General features: G+C 42.3%; 1 protein-coding gene across 18 annotated transcripts in view; it reads left to right on the top strand.

The window, feature by feature from the left end:
* LOC135095678 (liprin-alpha-2-like) overlaps window positions 1-20,015 on the top strand; it is a 63,464-nt gene that overhangs the window by 9,819 nt on the left and 33,630 nt on the right. For 6 of the 18 annotated variants that reach the window (XM_063996677.1, XM_063996678.1, XM_063996683.1 and 3 more), the window contains exons 1-14: window positions 958-1,350; window positions 2,014-2,115; window positions 3,177-3,341; window positions 4,372-4,446; window positions 5,221-5,370; window positions 6,644-6,817; window positions 11,505-11,645; window positions 12,098-12,244; window positions 12,481-12,606; window positions 14,094-14,250; window positions 14,881-15,002; window positions 15,755-15,867; window positions 18,182-18,323; window positions 18,524-18,726. In XM_063996677.1, the coding sequence (XP_063852747.1) occupies window positions 982-1,350; window positions 2,014-2,115; window positions 3,177-3,341; window positions 4,372-4,446; window positions 5,221-5,370; window positions 6,644-6,817; window positions 11,505-11,645; window positions 12,098-12,244; window positions 12,481-12,606; window positions 14,094-14,250; window positions 14,881-15,002; window positions 15,755-15,867; window positions 18,182-18,323; window positions 18,524-18,726 (2,186 nt within the window). In that variant the 5' untranslated portion in view covers window positions 958-981. Of the gene's footprint in view, window positions 1-954; window positions 1,351-2,013; window positions 2,116-3,176; window positions 3,342-4,371; window positions 4,447-5,220; window positions 5,371-6,643; window positions 6,818-11,504; window positions 11,646-12,097; window positions 12,245-12,480; window positions 12,607-14,093; window positions 14,251-14,880; window positions 15,003-15,506; window positions 15,578-15,754; window positions 15,868-18,181; window positions 18,324-18,523; window positions 18,727-20,015 lie in introns of those variants that run through there. The other 12 variants (XR_010264469.1, XM_063996672.1, XM_063996679.1 and 9 more) reach the window with 8 other exon arrangements.

The raw sequence follows: 20,015 nt of genomic DNA on the forward strand, positions 1-20,015 counted from the left end.
TGAAAGATTCAAGGTCAGGCCAGACTCCACATTGACCTCTGCTCTCTCTCTCTCTCTCTCTCTCTCTCTCTCTCTCTCTCTCTCTCTCTCTCTCTCTCTCTCTCTCTCTCTCTCTCTCTCTCTCTCAAACACACAGTTAATTAGAATTTTAATGATTATTGAGAGCTTACACACACACACACACACACACACACACACACACACACACACACACACACACACACACACACACACACACACACACACACACACACACACACACACACACACACACAGAAGAGAAAAAGTGTACATGTATGCGTATATGGTGTGTGTGTGTGTGTGTGTGTGTGTGTGTGTGTGTGTGTGTGTCTCGATACTTTTGTTGTTTCCTCTCTCTCTCTCTCTCTCTCTCTCTCTCTCTCTCTCTCTCTCTCTCTCTCTCTCTCTCTCTCTCTCTCTCTCTCTCTCTCTCTCTCTCTTTAATCTCTATTTTTCTTTTCCTTTTGTTTCCTTTTTCTCTAAGCCTCTTCTTTTTGATTCCTTCCCTTTAACTCTCTCTCTCTCTCTCTCTCTCTCTCTCTCTCTCTCTCTCTCTCTCTCTCTCTCTCTCTCTCTCTCTCTCTCTCTCTCTCTTTCTCTCTTTCGAGTTGCTTGTATAATTGAGAGAGAGAGAGAGAGAGAGAGAGAGAGAGAGAGAGAGAGAGAGAGAGAGAGTTGTATGAATAATATCAACAACAATAACTACTACTACTACTACTACTACTACTACTACTACTACTACTACTACTACTACTACTACTACTACTACTACTACTACTACTACTACTACTTCTAATATATGGATACTATGCCCTAGAGAGAGAGAGAGAGAGAGAGAGAGAGAGAGAGAGAGAGAGAGAGAGAGAGAGAGAGAGAGAGAGAGAGAGAGAGAGAATAAAAGCGAGTATTTTTTTGTTTATACAGGAAAGTGAGAAAAGATAAAAAAAAAGAAAAAAGAAAATGGCGGAAATTAATAATGATAATACAACAACAACAACAACAACAACAGCAACAACAACAACAACAACTATTACAACTACTACTACTACTACTACTACTACTAACAACACCACCACCACCACCACTCTTAACAACAACAACAACAATTTCTATAACTACAACAACTACAACAACAACTACAACAACAACAACAAATGCACATCTACAACTGAGGACCTTAACAACACCTATAACTTACGATTATCATGTACAATTCTTAACAACTATTTCATCAACAACAACAACAACAATAACAACAACAACAACAACATTAACTTGGATTTATTTGAAAAGTACAAGAGTCCAGAAACCTTCCCGTTATTAATTAAGGTGAGAGAGAGAGAGAGAGAGAGAGAGAGAGAGAGAGAGAGAGAGAGAGAGAGAGAGAGAGAGAGAGAGAGAGAGAGAGAGAGAGAGAGAGAGAATTTACCTGTTGGGCCACAAATGAGATTGAATTTAAATAGGTAATGATGTGTTACCTGAGAGAGAGAGAGAGAGAGAGAGAGAGAGAGAGAGAGAGAGAGAGAGAGAGAGAGAGAGAGAGAGAGAGAGAGAGAGAGAGAGTTATTTTTTTCCCTATAGTAGAATAAACAACTATGTATTAATACGTATAAATATATCTATTATTATTATTATTATTATTATTATTATTATTATTATTATTATTATTATTATTATTATTGTTGTTGTAGTACGATATTTCATTGTATACGTCTCTCTCTCTCTCTCTCTCTCTCTCTCTCTCTCTCTCTCTCTCTCTCTCTCTCTCTCTCTCTCTCTCATTTCCCTTCCATTTCTTTAATTTTTCTTCCCTTCCTTCTGTCTATCAATATATCTATCTATCTATCTATCTATCTGCCTACCTGTCTATCTACCAAAGACCAACAAATCAGCTGGTACTTGTTCTTCTCTTGTATTCCCTTGTGTTTCTCTCGTGTCGTGTCCATACATGTTCTTTGTTTACTAATTAAGACCCGTTTTCTTTGTTCACAGGAGTTTGCAACGCTAACTAAAGAATTAAACGGGGCTCGGGAGAATCTTTTGGAGAGAGATGAAGAGATAACGGAACTGAAGGCGGAGAGAAATAACACCAGGGTAAGTCTCTCTCTCTCTCTCTCTCTCTCTCTCTCTCTCTCTCTCTCTCTGTTGTTTTGTTATTTTTTTCGTGTCGTGTTTTCTTCTTCTTCTTCTTCTTCTTCTTCTTCTTCTTCTTCTTCTTCTTCTTCTTCTTCTTCTTCTTCTTCTTCTTCTTCTTCTTCTTGGATTTTACTTGACTTACCTCATCAGACCTTCCTCCTCCTCCTCCTCCTCCTCCTCCTCCTCCTCCTCCTCCTCCTCCTCCTCCCTGCTTTCTTTTCTTTTTCTTTCTCCTTGTGTTTTCTGGCGTCAAGGAAGAAAGGAAGAGATAAAGTAGATAGAGCATTATTGTTAACTCTCTCTCTCTCTCTCTCTCTCTCTCTCTCTCTCTCTCTCTCTCTCTCTCTCTCTCTCTCTCTCTCTCTCTCTCTCTCTCTCTCTCTCTCTCTCTCTCTCTCTCTTAAATTAGCTTTTATTTCTCTTCTTTTTCTTTCTTTCTTTCTTTTCTTCCTTCCTTTATTCCTTTCTTTTTTTCTTTCTTTCTTTTTTTTTCTTTCTTTTTTTCTTTCTTTCTTTTTCTTTCTTTCTTTCTTTCTTTCTTTTTCTTTTCTTCCTTCCTTTATTCCTTTCTTTTTTTCTTTCTTTCTTTCTTTTTTTCTTTCTTTTTTTTTTCTTTCTTTCTTTCTTTCTTTCTTTCTTTCTTTCTTTCTTTCTTTCTTTCTTTCTTTCCTTCCTTCCTTCCTTCCTTCCTTCCTTCCTTCCTTCCTTCCTTCCTTCCTTCCTTCCTTCCTTCCTTTTTCCTTCCTTCTTTCTTCCCTCCCTCCCTCCCTCCCGTCACCACCACCACCACCACCACCATCACAGCTCGCCCCTCCCCTGTAGTTACCACCACCACCACCACCACAGACACACAGACAAACAGACAAACAAACAGACACTTTCACAAACCACAACTAGAAGTAACACAATAATATCAACACGAAACAGAAACACAGTCGGAACCATGCATACGTAACACACAGAGACACACACACACACACACACATTCACACACTAACCCTCTCCTCTCCCTTCTACAGTTACTGCTGGAGCACTTGGAGTGTTTGGTGTCACGGCACGAACGTTCTCTGAGGATGACGGTGGTGAAGCGGCAGGCGGCGTCCCAGAGTGGCGTGAGCTCAGAGGTGGAGGTGTTGAAGGCGCTCAAGTCCCTCTTTGAGCACCACAAGGCCCTGGACGAGAAGGTGGGACTGTTGGGGAATGTTGGGGGTGGCTGGGACTTGCTAGGGGAAGCTGGGGGTGTGTGGGAGAGGTTAGGGGATGCTGGGAATGTGTGGGAGAGGTTAGGGGAAGCTGGGAGTGTTTGGTAGAGTTTAGGGGATGCTGGGAGTATGTGGGAGAGCTTAGGAGGATGCTGGGAGTGCGTAGGACTTGCTGGGAGTGTGTGGGAGAGTTTATGAGAGGCTGGGAAACTTATGCACATGTTGGGAGAGGCTGGAAGTGTGTGAGGAGAGTGTAGGACATACTAGGGGATGCTGGGAGTGTGTGGGAGAGTGAAGGAGAGCTTGGGAGTGTGTGGGAGAGCTTGAGACATATTGTGGGAGGTTAGGAGAGTGTGGGAGAGTGTGGGAGGGTCTGGGGGCATGCTGGGAGAGTGAGGGCAGGTAACGTGTGTGAAGGTGGTTGACAAGCTTGAAGAGTGTGTGAGAGAGGCTGGGAGAGTGAATGAGTGATTGAGAGGCTGTGAGTGTCTGAGAGAGTGACTGGCAGGATTGGAGGGTGTGTGAGTGAGAGAGAGAGAGAGAGAGAGAGAGAGAGAGAGAGAGAGAGAGAGAGAGAGAGAGAGAGAGAGAGAGAGAGAGAGAGAGAGAGAGAGAGAGAGAGAATTTGTGTGTGAAAATCTATGGTGTTAGAATGTCATGTTTCAGTTACTCTCTCTCTCTCTCTCTCTCTCTCTCTCTCTCTCTCTCTCTCTCTCTCTCTCTCTCTCTCTCTCTCTCTCTCTCTCTCTCACCTCTGTCACCACACACCATTGCATTCAAATCCAATTTCCACACACACACACACACACACACACACACACACACACACACACACACACACACACACACACACACACACACACACACACACACACACATTTCTGTGCACTTTTAAACATATTGTGTGGCGTTTCCTAGAGAGAGAGAGAGAGAGAGAGAGAGAGAGAGAGAGAGAGAGAGAGAGAGAGAGAGAGAGAGAGAGAGTGAGCTATCTCTATCTCTATCTCTACAGGTGAGGGAGAGATTACGAGTGGCCCTGGAGAGAGTGGCTTCCCTGGAGGAGGACCTCACACACACCAGGGAGGAGGTGAGTGAGGAGGAGGAGGAGGAGGAGGAGGAGGAGGAGGAGGAGGAGGAGGAGGAGGAGGAGGAGGAGGAGGAGGAGGAGGAGGAGGAGGAGGAGGAGGAGGAGGAGGAGGAGGAGGAGGAGGAGGAGGAGGAGGAGGAGGAGGAGGAAGTGAGTGAAGAGGAGGAGGAGGAGGAGGAGGTATTTAGATCCTTCATGAATAATTTTCACTAACTCTTCTTCCCTTGTTCTTCTTAAGGAGGAGGAGGAGGAATAATAATAATAATGATAATAATAATAATAATAATGATAATAATGATAATAATAATAATAATGATAATAATAATAATAATAATAATAATAATAATAATAATAATAATTTCCCTTACAATAATTCTTAATGATCCTGTTTCTCATACATTCACTATACAATCCCTTTATTTTCCCTTATTATTCCTTTTTTTCCTTGTTTTTCCATACAATCACCCTTTTTCCCTTTATTTTCCCCATACAATTGCCTTATTTCCCCCTTTTTTCCATACAGTCACCCCTTTTTCCCTGTTTTCCCATACAATCACCCTTTTTCCATTTATTTTCCCCATAAAATCACCATTACAATCCCTTTATTCCCCCTTACAATCACCCTATATCCAGTTTTCCACATACAATCACCCTATTTTCCCCTTTTTTCCCATATAAGCACCCTTAATCACCTTTCTTTCCTATAAAATCACCCTAAATCACCCTTTTTCCTCATTTCTCCTATATAATCACCCTTTTTCCCCATTTCCCTAGCTGAGCCAGTACAAGATGGGGAAAATGCCAGGGGATGGGGCGGAGGGGGCACGGGTCAACGGGGAGGCTGCCCCCCAATCCCTGGATGGGCCAACCCCGGGGGTGAAGGGCGCCCCCTCCTCTGCCACCAACAGCGACCAGGCACATGTGGTGAGTGGGGGGCAGGGAGGGGGGTGAAGGGGTGTGTGTGTGTGTGTGTGTGTGTGTGTGTGTGTGTGTTTTCTTTGTTTATTTATTTATTTATTTATTTATTTATTTTTTTTTGTGTGTTTTTGTTTTCTCATTCGTGTTTGTTTCCTTTTTCTTGTTTTTTTTATAGTTTTCATATTTTCTTTTCTTTGTTTTCTTCATTTTCATTCTTTTTTTTTGCTTTTTCTTTTCTTCATTTTATTTTTCTTGTTTTTTTTTTCATATTTTTGTTTTCTTGTTTCCTTTTCGTTAGTTGTGACTTCTCCTTTCCTCCTTTCTTTTCCATTTTCTTTTCTTTCTTCTGTGTTTTCTTGTTATTATTGCCTATTGTATTCCTTCCTTCCTTCCTTCCTTCCTTCCTTCCTTCCTTCCTTCCTTCCTTCCTTCCTTCCTTCCTTCCTTCCTTCCTTCCTTCCTTCCTTCTCTTTGTCTCCTATCATATCTTTTTTATTATCACTCTCTCTCTCTCTCTCTCTCTCTCTCTCTCTCTCTCTCTCTCTCTCTCTCTCTCTCTCTCTCTCTCTCTCTCTCTCTCTCTCTCTCTCTCTCTCTCTCTCTCATTTCTTTCTTTATTTTCTTCCATCAATATTCCCTCTTTCTTCTTTTCCTTCTTTGCATCCTTGTGCTTTGTAACTCCTTTGTATATAATTTCCATTTTTTTTTTTTGTATACATTTTTCAAGTGTCCATCAGTCTATATAATTACTTCCCTTCCCCCAGTGAACGTATTTATGTATGTATGTATGTATGAATGAATGAATGCAATGTAACTGTTTTAATTTTCCTTCTTTTTTTATTATCATTATGCATCACTAACTTCAATATTTTACAGATGGAAGGGGCGACTAATGTAAAGATTGACGTGTGACTCACTAACATGCAGAGTCTGTAGTGTTATTGGTGCAGTAAACTATTAAACATTGGATGGATAGGTATCTGAAATTAGTTTAAGTTTAAGAATACCAAATTTTACAGGTTTTTATTAAGATTTTGCCTTATTTACTGTTATAAAGTGGCCATTACTACTACTACTACTACTATGCCTTCACCCATCCCAATTCCAGCCACACTAGGGTATAAATTGTAAGAGTAAATAGAATATCCATTTAATTTATAAGATATTCATACAATTATCTGATTATTAGAGGTTTGCTGTATCATTAGTAAGAGAGAGAGAGAGAGAGAGAGGGAGAGAGAGAGAAGAAAACAAAACTGAACAGAAGTATTTAAACCAGAAAGGAGAAGGAGAAACAGAAACAGGAGAAGGAGGAGGAGGAGGAGGAGGAGAAGGAGAAGGAGAAGAGGAACGAAAGGAGAATGGGACCACCGCCATCACCACTGCAACCACCACCACCACCACCACTTCTGTCAGTAAGATGATGGAGCTTCAAGCATCTTTAGAAAAACAGGTAATGATCTTGGCCCTCTGCTGAGCTCGGCTGACGGCTGGCTGACCTCTCGCGACCCACCCTGACCTCACCTGCCCTGGCACCCACCTGGCCCGCCCACAATCCGCCCAGCCAATCAAAAAGCAGGAAAATAGAGAAATAAAAAATGCATATTCGTTTATCAAAAAAGGCCCAAAATGGTTCCCTCCCAGCGGTGTCCTTTTTGTTTTGTTTTTGTTTTTCGACGGGTTGACTCGAAAGGAATGGAAAATTTTGTCGAGGGTTGTGTTGCGTTGGAAAAGAGTTGTTGTGACTACTAATGACCTAACAAGCAGCCGTCAGCTATGCTTTTATTACTACTACTACTACTACTACTACTACTACTACTACTACTACTACTACTACTACTACTACTACTACTACTACTACTACTACTGTTTCTATTTGCTAAACTAATACAACTATTGCTATATTTTCATGATCTAAGCTACTACTACTACTACTACTACTACTACTACTACTACTACTACTACTACTACTACTACTACTACTACTACTACTACTACTACTACTACTATTATAAAGTTTACATTTCCACCATATTTATCATTTTTTTTCATTTCCGTAACCACAATTAAGTTTTTATTCTTTATTTTCATTCTATCTTCATTTTATTTAGTTTTATCTCGTATCATCATCCACCTTTATTTATTCATTCATTTATTTATCCACTTATTTATTTCTGTGGCTTTCCTTCACTCACTGCTTCCACTGTTGCTTCTGCTGCTGCTGCTGTTGCTTCCGCTTCTGCTAATTCCACCACTGCTACTGCTGCTGCTGCTGCTGCTACTGTTGCCACTGCACATTCTTTACTCACTCACTGCTACTAATGTTGTCTAGGAGGAGGAGGAGGAGGGAAAGGGGAAGAGGAGGAGGAGGAGAGAGTGAGGAAATATAGGAGGAGGAAGAGAAAGAAGGAAAGTTGATATGAGAAGAGAGAGGATGGAATGAAGAGGAAGAGGAAGAGCAGGGGGAGGAGAGAGAATGTGAGGAGGAAGAGGAGAAGGAGGAGGAAGGAAAGAAACTAAGAGGGTGCAGAAGAAAGGAGCACTAGACAGCTCCTGACGACTTCAAGCTGAGGACGTCACCAGCAAATTTCCACTCCTCCACTCTTCCACTCGTCCACCCCTCCACCTTCAGTCTACAAGGAACAGCCACTCTGCCCTCTGTATCTGTGAAGCACTATGGTTTTCTGCCCAGCTTGAGTGACAGAAATGATCCCCAAGTATGGATGACTGAAGACAACAAGGAATTAATGAACGAACAGAAGTCTTTAGAAATTGATCCTTTCCAGCTCACAGTGTTTGTTATATTAGATTGTACAGATGATGTGGCTACAGCTTATCTCTCCAGTTTATAGTACAGATTGAAGGGATAGTGTGCAGATGAATTGCCTCTCTAGTTTAAGCCCTGTTCACACAAGACGTTTCCTACTGGGGCAGTCTCCATTATGTTTGTGTGTGCCAGACAGTGCACAGGCAGGTCCAAGCAGTGCCAGGATGGATGCGGAGGAGGCAGCTGTTTGAAATGGTCAAAGCTATGAGAGAGACAACATTGGGTTCATGCAATTTTACAAGACTTACTCATGGCATGTATACAGCCTTGTGCCTGAGTGTAAGAGAACATGACAGCAAGTGTTTCAGTTATCTTGGAATGTCGGTGAAATCATGCCATGGTAACGCACATTCTCTCTCCTCATTGGTAGCATCGCAGCCAATGAGGGAGTGCGGTGCCTTCCAACTGTGGCAGCTGCTGTTTGAATGATGCCGCAGCCTTCAGTGTACGAGTATCTTGAACTGCCTGCCAAGCCAGTGTTTGCAAGGGGCATGGTGGTGCTAATGTGGTTACGTGTGAACAATCCCATAGACTACCAATGACTTTGCCACTGCATCTTTGCTACCATGCATACCACGCTACCACCTCGTGTGAACAGGGCCTCGTAGTACAGGCTGAAGGGATAGTGTGCATATAACTTGCCTCTAAAGTTTATAGGCTGCCTTACACGATGCTGCTTTTGACACAAGACACAAGCTTCTTCTGCCGCCAGCTTCTTGCCCTCCCAGAGTGAATTTCAATCCGATAAAGTCACAGGCAGCAAACACTTGACACAATGCTGGCAGAAACTACGAATTTGCCAGTATTTTTGGACAGTCCTGGGCGTCTTGGCATCACAGGATGATGTGGTGTGAGCCGCTGTTGTCCTCTGTGCAGGGTTACTTTTCACTTGTGTTAGTTTTGGTGCCGTTATAAAGAGAGATGGACACAAAGAACACACAGTAAGCAGCACAGCATGCACACCTTCACCCACTGAAGTCGTTGCCTGTAGTCTGCACTAAACTTAGCCATCGACTCATTAGACCAGAGCGGCGAAGTTAGACGTGTTGAACTTAACGGCACTGTCAACTAGGTGCCACAAATTTGTTATTTTATGTGTCTGAATTAAAGAAACTGCTCTCAGACACTCACCAGGGAATGAAGAAGCTTGTCCAGGGAATTTTATGTCCCCAAATTAAAGAAACTGCTCTTCAGACACTCACCAGGGAATGAAGAAGCTTGTCCAGGGAATAAAACCTGCGGTGCGCACGTGACGCTTAGTTCTTATTGTAGCAGGTCGTACAGGTTGTGGCCATAATGTACAGCTCTTCTCCAGTTTACAGTACAGTTTTTTTATTGTAGCAGGTTGTACGGATAGTGTTGCCATAATGTACTTGCCTTTATAGTACAGTTTTTATTTTAGGTTGTATGGGCAATGTGTGTTTATAATGTATGTGACTTTTTTTTAACTCATATTTGTAGTGGTGTTTTTATACTGTTAGCAGGGATGATGTTCCTGTGTTTATTGGTGCACCATTGTGTCCTAAGTCTTTGTGTTATATTTGTATATTAGCACATATCAGCAGTAACATGGCTATCTTAATTTGATGTAACATTTTCCTTATAAACCACGTTGCATTTTTACACTAGCACATTCTACGAGTAACATGTGAATTATAATTTTGCGTAACATTCTTTAAATCATTGCAATACATTTTTATGTTAGCACAGTTTAGAAGTAACGTGCTTCTACTTATTCACTGTGACACTTCCTCCCTTCACTTTATCAGACAGCATTTATAACTTTAAATGTTACTAATGTTGGTGACCTCTCACTGTCTCCACTCACTGCATTGTGTATGAAGCCAAGTGTTGGGTTGTGCTTCCTTGCATTGCACTCGCCTCTTCCACCACAGGGCGATGCAGCAGCTCGTGATGTCAGTTCCCTCCAGAGTGACAGTGTGATGCAACCATTTGGCCAGACTAAGAGCTATATTCTGAAACACACTCGCCACACCTCCATTACTTTTCAAAGGCTCTAGTTGAAGTGACACGGGTTTTAAAGGGTGTTTTTATGGTTCTAGTGACAGATTAACAAGATTTCTACATTATTAACAGGAGAAACAATGAGTGACATGGGTTTTTAAGGGTGTTTTTTTGGTTCTAGTGACAGATTAACATGATTTCTACATTATTAGCAGGAGAAACAATAAGTGACATGGGTTTTAAAGGGTGTTTTTATGGTTCCAGTCACAGATTAACAAGAGAAACAATAAGTGACAGGTTTTTAAAGGAACAGTACGTAAAATGGTGACGTAAAATTGTCTATCTCATCACTTCACACTGGGAGAATCATAAACGCCGCGAGCTGCATTAAACTTACGTAAGGTCTTCATAATTACGTATTTGCTGCGGTATTTATTTCATTTATTCTTTATTACTTTTTGAGACTGTGTGTGCTTTTGATGTACTCTGGCTTATGTGTAAAATGTGTTCGTTTGTTTGTATTCACGTGTATATTTGTACCCATCTATTTTTTGTACTTTTATGGGACTGAGTCAAGGTTGTGTGTGTGTGTGTGTGTGTGTGTGTGTGTGTGTGTGTGTGTGTGTGCGCGTGTGTGTGTGTGGGTGTGTGTTTGTGGGTGTGAAAATAATTCTTCTATTTCATATTGCATTATGTTAATTTTTTATCGCTATGTATTCTCTCTCTCTCTCTCTCTCTCTCTCTCTCTCTCTCTCTCTCTCTCTCTCTCTCTCTCTCTCTCTCTCTCTCTCTCTCTCTCTCTCTCTCTCTCTCTCTCTGCCAAACTGACGCACACACGCACTTGAGAAAAAATATTTTGTTTTATATTCTCTTGCATTATCTCTCTCTCTCTCTCTCTCTCTCTCTCTCTCTCTCTCTCTCTCTCTCTCTCTCTCTCTCTCCTCTCTCTCTCTCTCTCTCTCTCTCTTCAATACATCATTAATTTTTCACCTTATTTGTTGCTGCCACACACACACACACACACACACACACACACACACACACAGCCCCTCCAACACCACTCAAAACAAAGCACCAAAGAAAAGGGAAGTTAAAAAAAAATGAAAGACCTGAAAGATGAGGCAAGAAAACACCTACGTAACACTCGGTTTGTCCTCGAACCACCCAAGACACACTAAACAAAAAAGAGAGCAAGAGAAAAAAAAAAAACATCCATGACACACACACACAAACACACACAAACACACAGACAGACACCTACACACCCCATCACTTCAAGAACAAACACCAGAGGAAAGATGAAGCGAAAACGAACCTAGGAATCTCACACAGAACCCTCCCTTTGCAGACGGCGGAACTGAACGCAGCAAGGGAGCGGGTGAGAGAGCTCCAAAACCGGCTGCAGGAGCTTGAGGAGAACCTGCAGATGACACAGAAGGAGCTGGTGAAGGCGCAGGAGATCAACTCAAGGCTACAGCGAGACTTGAAGGTACGAGGCAGCAGCAGGAGGAAGAGGAGGAGGAGGAGGAGGAGGAGGAGGTTGTGGGATGGATGTGTGTGTGGTTGGAAAAGAAGGAAGAGGAGGAAGAGCATAGGTGTGGGAGGAGGAGGAGGAGGAGGAAGAAGATAATTGGGAGGAGTAGGAGCAGGATAGGTGTTGAAAGAGGAGGAGCAGGAGGAAGGAAGAGGATGAAGGGGAGGAATACAAAGGAAGCCCAAACAGCAACAGGCATTGATATCCTTAACTAATCTAACATGTTTTTACTTAATTTAATCCCATATAACTTAACCTAACCCCATTTGACCTAACCTAACCCATGAAACACCCTCTTCAACTTAACCTAATCCCTTTTCACCTAAACTAAACCCCTAAAACATAACCAAACTCTACTAAACTTAACCTAACCCTCTTTAACACAATCTGATCCCCTTTGTGTACAGGAGAACGTAGCACAGAAGGAGGACCAGGAGGAGAGGATCGCCACGCTGGAGAAGAGGTACTTGAATGCCCAGCGCGAGTCCACCTCTCTGCACGACCTCAATGAGAAGCTAGAGGAGGAACTGAAGAACAAGGAGGCACAGTACAAGGTTAGAGAGAGAGAGAGAGAGAGGGGGGGGGGGGAATATTTGTAAAGACTTGAGATAGATGAATACCAATAAAGAGAGGTGATAGAGGCAAGAAGTGAACAACTGAAGAAAGAAGTGATAAATATCGATAGATGGTACAAGATAGAAACACACACACACACACACATACACACACTGCATTAATTTTATTCTTTATTTAATTACAAGACAGTCTCACCTCCCTTCCCCCTTCACAGCTACAAGAGGACAAGATTCGAGCACTGCAGGAGAAAGTGGAGTTGAGTGAACAGAAGCTGGCACAGTATGCTAAGCTGCCAGATGTGGAGCAAGAATTGAAGCAGCGAATGGAGGCGCTGCATCAGGTGGGTGGATGGATGGATGGATGGATGGGAAAGAAAGTGTGTGGATGTGTGTTTTTTTTTTTTTTTTTGTGTTATAGTTGTGGAGTGGATGGAGGATGGATGGATGGAAAGTGTGTGTGTGTGTGTGTGTGTGTGTTTGTTCATTATTTTTATTGTTTGTTTTCCATTTTACAGTTATATTTTCTTATGTTTGGTGTGTGTGTGTGTGTGTGTGTGTGTGTGTGTGTGTGTGTGTGTGTGTGTGTGTGTGGTTTTGAGTTAATTTGCTTTCATTTTTACTTTTTATCCTTATTCCTTTTTCTATTCCTGTTCCCTTTTCATTCCTAACAAGCTTTGGAATATAAGCTTAAAATGTTTATCTTATCCAGCTTTGTAATATAAAAGCTTAAACATTTATTACCAGCATTAGCATATATAAGCTTAGTTAAGTTAAATCATTTGCTAAATAAGCTTAACATTTCTTTTGCTTATCCACAAACTAACATTACAGTATAAGCTTATTTCAGTTATCATTACTCTTGCTAAGTTATCTTAATAGTTTCTTGCATATCAACAAACCAGCATTGTTATTTAAGCTTAAGATAGCCAGTTTATTACCAGTCTTGCTTATCAGTCTTATTCCAATGGGCCTAGCCAGTTTATTACCAGTCTTGCTTATCAGTCTTATTCCAGTGGGCCTAGCCAGTTCATTACCAGTCTTGCTTATCAGTCTTATTCCAGTGGGCCTAGCCAGTTTATTACCAGTCTTGCTTATCAGTCTTATTCCAATGGGCCTAGCCAGTTTATTACCAGTCTTGCTTATCAGTCTTATTCCAATGGGCCTAGCCAGTTTATTACCAGTCTTGCTTATCAGTCTTATTCCAGTGGGCCTAGCCAGTTTATTACCAGTCTTGCTTATCAGTCTTATTCCAGTGGGCCTTGTCTTACTTCATGTGATCTCTCAGTGTTGTGTGCCCTTCAGTGGTCACCTAATGTTCCCTTTGTCTGTACCACTGTGGCCCCAACTGTACTGTGCTACCTAAGCCCTGTCACTGAGGCTGTTGTTGCTGTTGCTGTTGTTGTTGTTGTAGTTGTTTCAAAATGTACTTTCTCCCTCCCACAACTTACTGTCCATGCCTCCCTCCCTTTCCCTTCCTCTCCCTTCCCTTCCCTCCCCCTCTCCCGTCATTGTTCCCTCCACTCTCTCTCTCTGATTGCTGTTTGTGTGTCATTCTATTTCTCCATCCCATTCTTTCTCCCTGGCTCTCCCTCCCTCTTTGACCCTCCCTCCCTGTCTGTCTGTCTCCACTTTCCCTCCCTGTGTCTGTTTGTCTCTGTTCTTTCCTTCCAACTCTCCACCCATTCACTCTATTTGTCTCCACTCTGCCCCTCCCTCCCTGGCCCATATGTCTGTTTGTCTCCCCTGTCTTTCCCTCCATCCCTCCATCCCTCCCTCCCTCCCTCCCTCCCTCGTCCACTCACCCTCCCTCCCTCCATGCTGCTTCTAGGTACAGGAGAAGCATGGGAGCGCAGAGGATCGCATCCAGCGTCTCGAGAACCAGTTGGATGAGAAGGGTGCCGAGCTGCTCAGACTCAACCAGCGACTCAAAATGAATGAGGACCACAACACTCGACTCTCCAGCACTGTCGATAAGCTGCTGCAGCGTGCGTCAAGGGGCTGAGGGAGGGGCGGGGGCAGGGGCAGGCTGGGGTGTGTGACGGGTGGGGTGGAGTAAGGGAGGGTATGTATGTATGTATGTATGTGTGTGTTCGTGATGGATGAGGGACATGATGTTAACTCTAGCACTGTGGGTTGGGTGCTGCAGTGTGTGTGTGTGTGTGTGTGTGTGTGTGTGTGTGTGTGTGTGTGTGTGTGTGTGTGTGTGTTACCTAGTTGTAATTTTAAAGGATTGAGTCAAGCTGGTTTTATAGTTAATTTGCCTTGTATATCTTTCAAGCTGTGAATACTCCTTACACACACATAGCTTGGTCAGTCAGTGCATTCCATCGGCCGATTGGTCTGTCAGGAAAACTATATTCTTCACATAACTCTTCACTCTTCTGTACATTTTCTTACTGTGTCCTCTTAGTGTCTGTGTGTATGTGTGTGGCTTCATCTGTGACTCACAAAACATCCAAACTTTCTTAATTAAATGACCAACTACAGATACACTTGAAGGAGAGGATGTGTGTGTGTGTGTGTGTGTGTGTGTGTGTGTGTGTGTGTGTGTGTGTGTGTGTGAGACCTCCAGAACACCCAAACATGCTTAACCTAACCCGACTCTCACATTGCAGAATCAAATGACCGACTACAGGTACACTTGAAGGAGAGAATGCACGCCCTTGAGGAAAAGAACGCCCTCACTGCTGAACTGGAAAGAACGCGTAAGATCCTTGAAGACTCTGCGCAGGAAAAGGTACGTAGAAGCCTTGTTTATTTACGTATTTATTTACTTTATGCATCCTGGTTTACGAAGACAAAAAGAGGATGAAGAAATATATATTAGAATATACATGATGCCAGAGTAATATAGTAATGAATAATGATTGTTGATAAATGAGTAGAGTAAGGATAATGATAGTTAATGATATTTATGCATATTAGTCATTGGATAGTGTGCTAGTAATGATGATAATGCTAAATAGTGATGGTGGTGTGAACAACTGTAATTTTATATATTATTTAGGATAGTTTGGGGTGTTTCTATGTTTTATTTGTGTGTGATTGAATTGTTGAGCTTGGTGTGTGTGTGTGTGTGTGTGTGTGTGTGTGTGTGTGTGTGTGTGTGTGTGTGTGTGTGTGTGTGTGTGTGTGTATGTAGTAAATGCCTGAGTGTGTGTGTGTGTATGTGGTATGTGCTGAGTGGTGTGTGCCTGTGTGTGGGCCGCCTGGCGTGGCAGTAACCCGTGTCTCGCCAAAGGAGCGGCTCCAGCAGGAGTTGGATAGCGTGAAGGCGGAGCTGGAGAGTGTGTTCCCGGGAGGCCTGGTGGGGTAAGTGAGGGGCGCCGTGTCCCCCCGCCCCCCCTCGCTGCCCACGCTTCCCACCACCTCCGTGCCACCCCCAGACTCTCCCCGTGCCTCCGCCTCTCACTCTGTCTCTCTGTCTTGGTGTTTGCTTGATGTATTGCTTTTAGATACTTTTATTTCTTTTGTTTTCTTTTGCTACAGAATGAAATATTGAAAGAATTGTCCAGGCGACAACTAGAGGCTGAACAGCTGAAGCAACAATTGTTGCAACAGGAGATTGCCTTCAATATTAAACAGACAGAAGCTTTGACCAGGTAAACATGAGCAGGGCACAGCCAGCGTTCACCTTGACCCGCTCTGGCCACGGCCGTGGCGGGGCGGGGCCCCTTGGCACCGCGCCCCACCACGGCCGCCGTGTCAGTGTTGTGGCCGCCGCCCCAGGCAGGCAGACGCACGGACAGACAGACGCTGTGCCGCCTCACACTCACGGCTCGTAGCAATAGTCACTCGAACGACTGACTTGCAGCTGACTCGCCGACTCACAGACTCACTGACTCACTGACCGGTGGTGCAGTGCTGCCCGTGTGCCACCACAGGCTCCCCCTCATCCTCCACCCCTCACGCCGCACACTGCCTCATCTCTCACTCACCGGTCCTCACAGTAAAGGCATAAAGTCACTCACGCTTCCTCTAAACACCCCAAGACTCACCACTGTGTTAACATCCTTGCCTTTGTCTTAAAGTCCAGGCTGCCCACCCTCCTCTCACTACCACCACCACCACTACCACCACCACCACCATGTGGCAACACAGCACTGCCACACTGCACTGGCACTGAGCAGTTAAATTTTATGAGCATTCCAGTACTGTTTGTTTGAATCTCTATTGTGTTAATGCCAGGTTAAATCTTATACATTCCAGTACTGTTTGTTTGAATATCACAATGTAGAGAGAGTGTCTTCAGACTAGGCAGTTCAGTTTTATCAGCATTTTGGTAATTTATTTAACCTTTCATTGCGAGATACAACAATTCACTGCATTTAGAGCAAAGTATTGAGTCTTTGTAAGCATCTGCAAGAAAGAACAGCATAAAAAAGAATAGATTTTGCAACTTATAGCCAGTACAATGTTTGGAGGTTAGTATAGAATAAAAAAAGGTTACGTCATTAGATAGTGGTGAAGGAGAAATGTGCCAAAGAGAAGTTCAAGGGTTAAATCTGTGACTTTAAGACCAGGTTAAGTTTTCCTTTCCATTCATTCCACTAGTTATTTTGAATCAGTGCCACGGGGAGTGTGTGTTGCGCTGTGTTGGCAGTGTTGACGTGATAGCAGTGCGGCTTAGCTACCACAGCCCCCACTGGCGACCCCCACACACCACCACTGCATGCAACACTGTGGTGGGGTGGCACTGCATCTCCACCTCAAAACAAACACTGTATTGTGCCTTGAGTGGTAGAAAAGTAAAGAAAGAAGAATCATTGTACAGTCACAACCAAGAAAATAAAGAAAGAATTAATGGATAGTTGATGTTGGGAGTCCTGTAACCTGCTGCTCTCATTCCCACTGTGTAGCGTCCTCCTTCAGTCTGACACCTTCTGATCTTGCAACCTTCCACTTCTGAGGGTTTTTAAGGTGACAGGCGGCACATTGGAGGAGTATTAGAGGAAGAAGATGAGAAATGGTTGAGAAATGAAAAGAAAGGAAGGAAGGAGATGAAACGGTTAAATTAGTGGAAGAATATGGCATACAAACTAAATGAAATGGAGGAGAAAGGAAAGGAATAAAGGAAGGAAGGAAAGAGACAAAATGGTTAAATTAATGGAAAAATGTATGACGTGAACAAACTTTTGGCTGTGACTGTACATATAATTGATCATAGTGTTTGTTTTGAGTTTTGGAGACGTAAATGCCACCTTGCTACGTACGTACTGCAAGAAAACATCGTGGAGTGTGAGACGTAATTCTGAGCATGCCTTAACTATAGTGATGATGTTACACTATTCCAACAATGGCACACACATATGATGATATTCGCTATTACAATCATGGTACGTAATCTGCTAACACCATGACTTAAGGTTAGGAAAGTTGATGAGAGGTTAAAGTATTTTGTATTATCAAATCTGCATTCCTTTGTTCTCAGATTTTTAGTACTTTATCTTGTGTATTTTTGACAGCCTGTAGTGGAAGTTACTGGGGTTTTCAAGGGTGTGTTTCATGGTTTTTTAGTTTAACAGGCTGTAGTGGGAGTTACTGGGGTTTTCAAGGGTGTTTTTCATGGTTCTTTTGTTTAACAAGGTGTAGTGGAAGTTATTGGGGTTTTCAAGGGTGTTTTTTCATGGTTCCAGTGATAGTTTAACAGGTTTCATATCTTTTAGCAATTATATCTGTTACTACTACTATTATTACTTCTACAACTAATATCTTATTCCATCCCTTTCTTCCCTTTCAATCTTTTCTTTCTGTCTTCACATATCTTCTATCAACCTTTCTTACTTTCCCTTATTCTTCATCTTACATCTTTTCCCTTCCTTTCATTTCTTTCCTTTCCTTTCCATTCCTTTTTCCTCCATTTCTCATCTTCTACCTCCTCTTTACTCTTCCTCCTCCCCTCACTTTCCCATGCAGGTCAGTGTCACCAACCGGAGGGGAGTTTGTCCGCAGCACCTCCCACTCCAGCTTCGACTCTCGCTCCCTACCACGCCGGCCTCCCTCAGCCCCTCCTGCACACAAACGCACCCCAGGAAGCTTGGATGAGGAGAATTCACAGGTGAGATACACACACACATACACACTAGACATTACGAACTTGACACAACACTGCAAAAACAAAATTACGTAAGATGCACACACCCACCAACACACACACACACACACACACACACACACACACACACACACACACACACACACACACACACACACACACACAGACACAGACTCACCCACTCCTCTTCCATCTCCTGGCAGGCAAACACAGGCTGGGAGATGACTGGGGGACACATGCCGAGCCAGTTCACCAGCGAGGGAGGGGAGCTGTCTGACGGAGAGGCCGAGGATGCAGAGTCTATATTCTCCCACATTGATATGCTGTCACCCTCCCACCACCAAGATACACAGACTCTAGTTATTATGCTGCAGGATCAAGTGGAAGCGATCGACAATGAGATCAGGTGAGGATAGAGGGTAGCAGTGTGTTGAGGGATGAAGGGAGGGTCAAGTGGTCGTAAAAATAAATAAAGGAAGGGAATGTGAAAGTTAAGGATTGGTGTAATGAAAAGAGGTTAATTTTTGGGCGTTTTTTTTTTTTTTTTTTTTTTTTTTTTTTTCCCAACTACTATTGTTCTTGTTGTTGTTGTTTATATTTTTTTCAACCTTTTACTGTTCATTATTTTTTTAATGTTCCTGTTTATTTATTTATTTATTTATTTATTTATTTATTTATTTATTTATTTATTTATTTATTTTATTTATTTGATATTGGTGTTATTACATATTTCTTTCTCTTCTATTACTACTACTACTACTACTACTACTACTACTATCTCATTCTCTTTTCTGGTCTCATTATTATTTTTACTTTTATTATTTAATTTTCTCTCTCTCTCTCTCTCTCTCTCTCTCTCTCTCTCTCTCTCTCTCTCTCTCTCTCTCTCTCTCTCTCTCTCTCTCTCTCTCTCTCTCTCCCCAGCATGCTAGCAATCTCAATACCCACTATCACCATCACCACCTCAGTCTTGGTCACGTCACAGTAGAAGCACTAAGTTCCCTCTCTTTTTTTACGTCATGCTGAGCAACCTTTGACGTAATGTTATTTTTGGCGTAATTTTATTTTATTTTATTATTTATTTTTTATTTATTTTTTTACTCAGTATTCTTCCTTGTTATTCTTTTTGCAAGGTGTGTGTGTGTGTGTGTGTGTGTGTGTGTGTGTGTGTGTGTGTGTGTTTTATTTTTTGTGTTTTTACTGTTTTATTTATTTTTTTTCAGATTATTCATGAAAAATCTCTATTGCTCATTTATCTTTCATCTATTTTTCCCAATTATTTATTTTATTTTTCCTCATCTTTTCTCTATATTATATCAAGAATCTATTTTATTGTATAATTTTTTTTCCCTCATCACTCACATATACATTACAAATCCATTATATTTCATCTATCATTCCATTTTTACTCTTCCATCCCCTCCCATATTTAACTGTTAAGCATCCCTGTCACGTTTTTCCCATAGTTACCTGACAAGCTGGTGTAGTAAGGCTCGCCACACATATCTGCTTGATTTACACTCGTAAACCAGTCACCACCACTGTTCTGTTCGCCTTATGTGACTTGCATGCATCTAAGCTTCCTCTCGTCTTGTTTGTTGCTTGAGTTTATTATGCAACCCCACAAAAAGTTATAATATTTTTCTTTCTTTCTTTCTTCCCCTTTTTTTCAGTCTGGGTTATTTTATTGGTGTT

Source organism: Scylla paramamosain, unplaced genomic scaffold, assembly GCF_035594125.1.
Source record: "Scylla paramamosain isolate STU-SP2022 unplaced genomic scaffold, ASM3559412v1 Contig1, whole genome shotgun sequence".
Classification (NCBI taxonomy): Eukaryota; Metazoa; Arthropoda; class Malacostraca; order Decapoda; family Portunidae; genus Scylla; species Scylla paramamosain.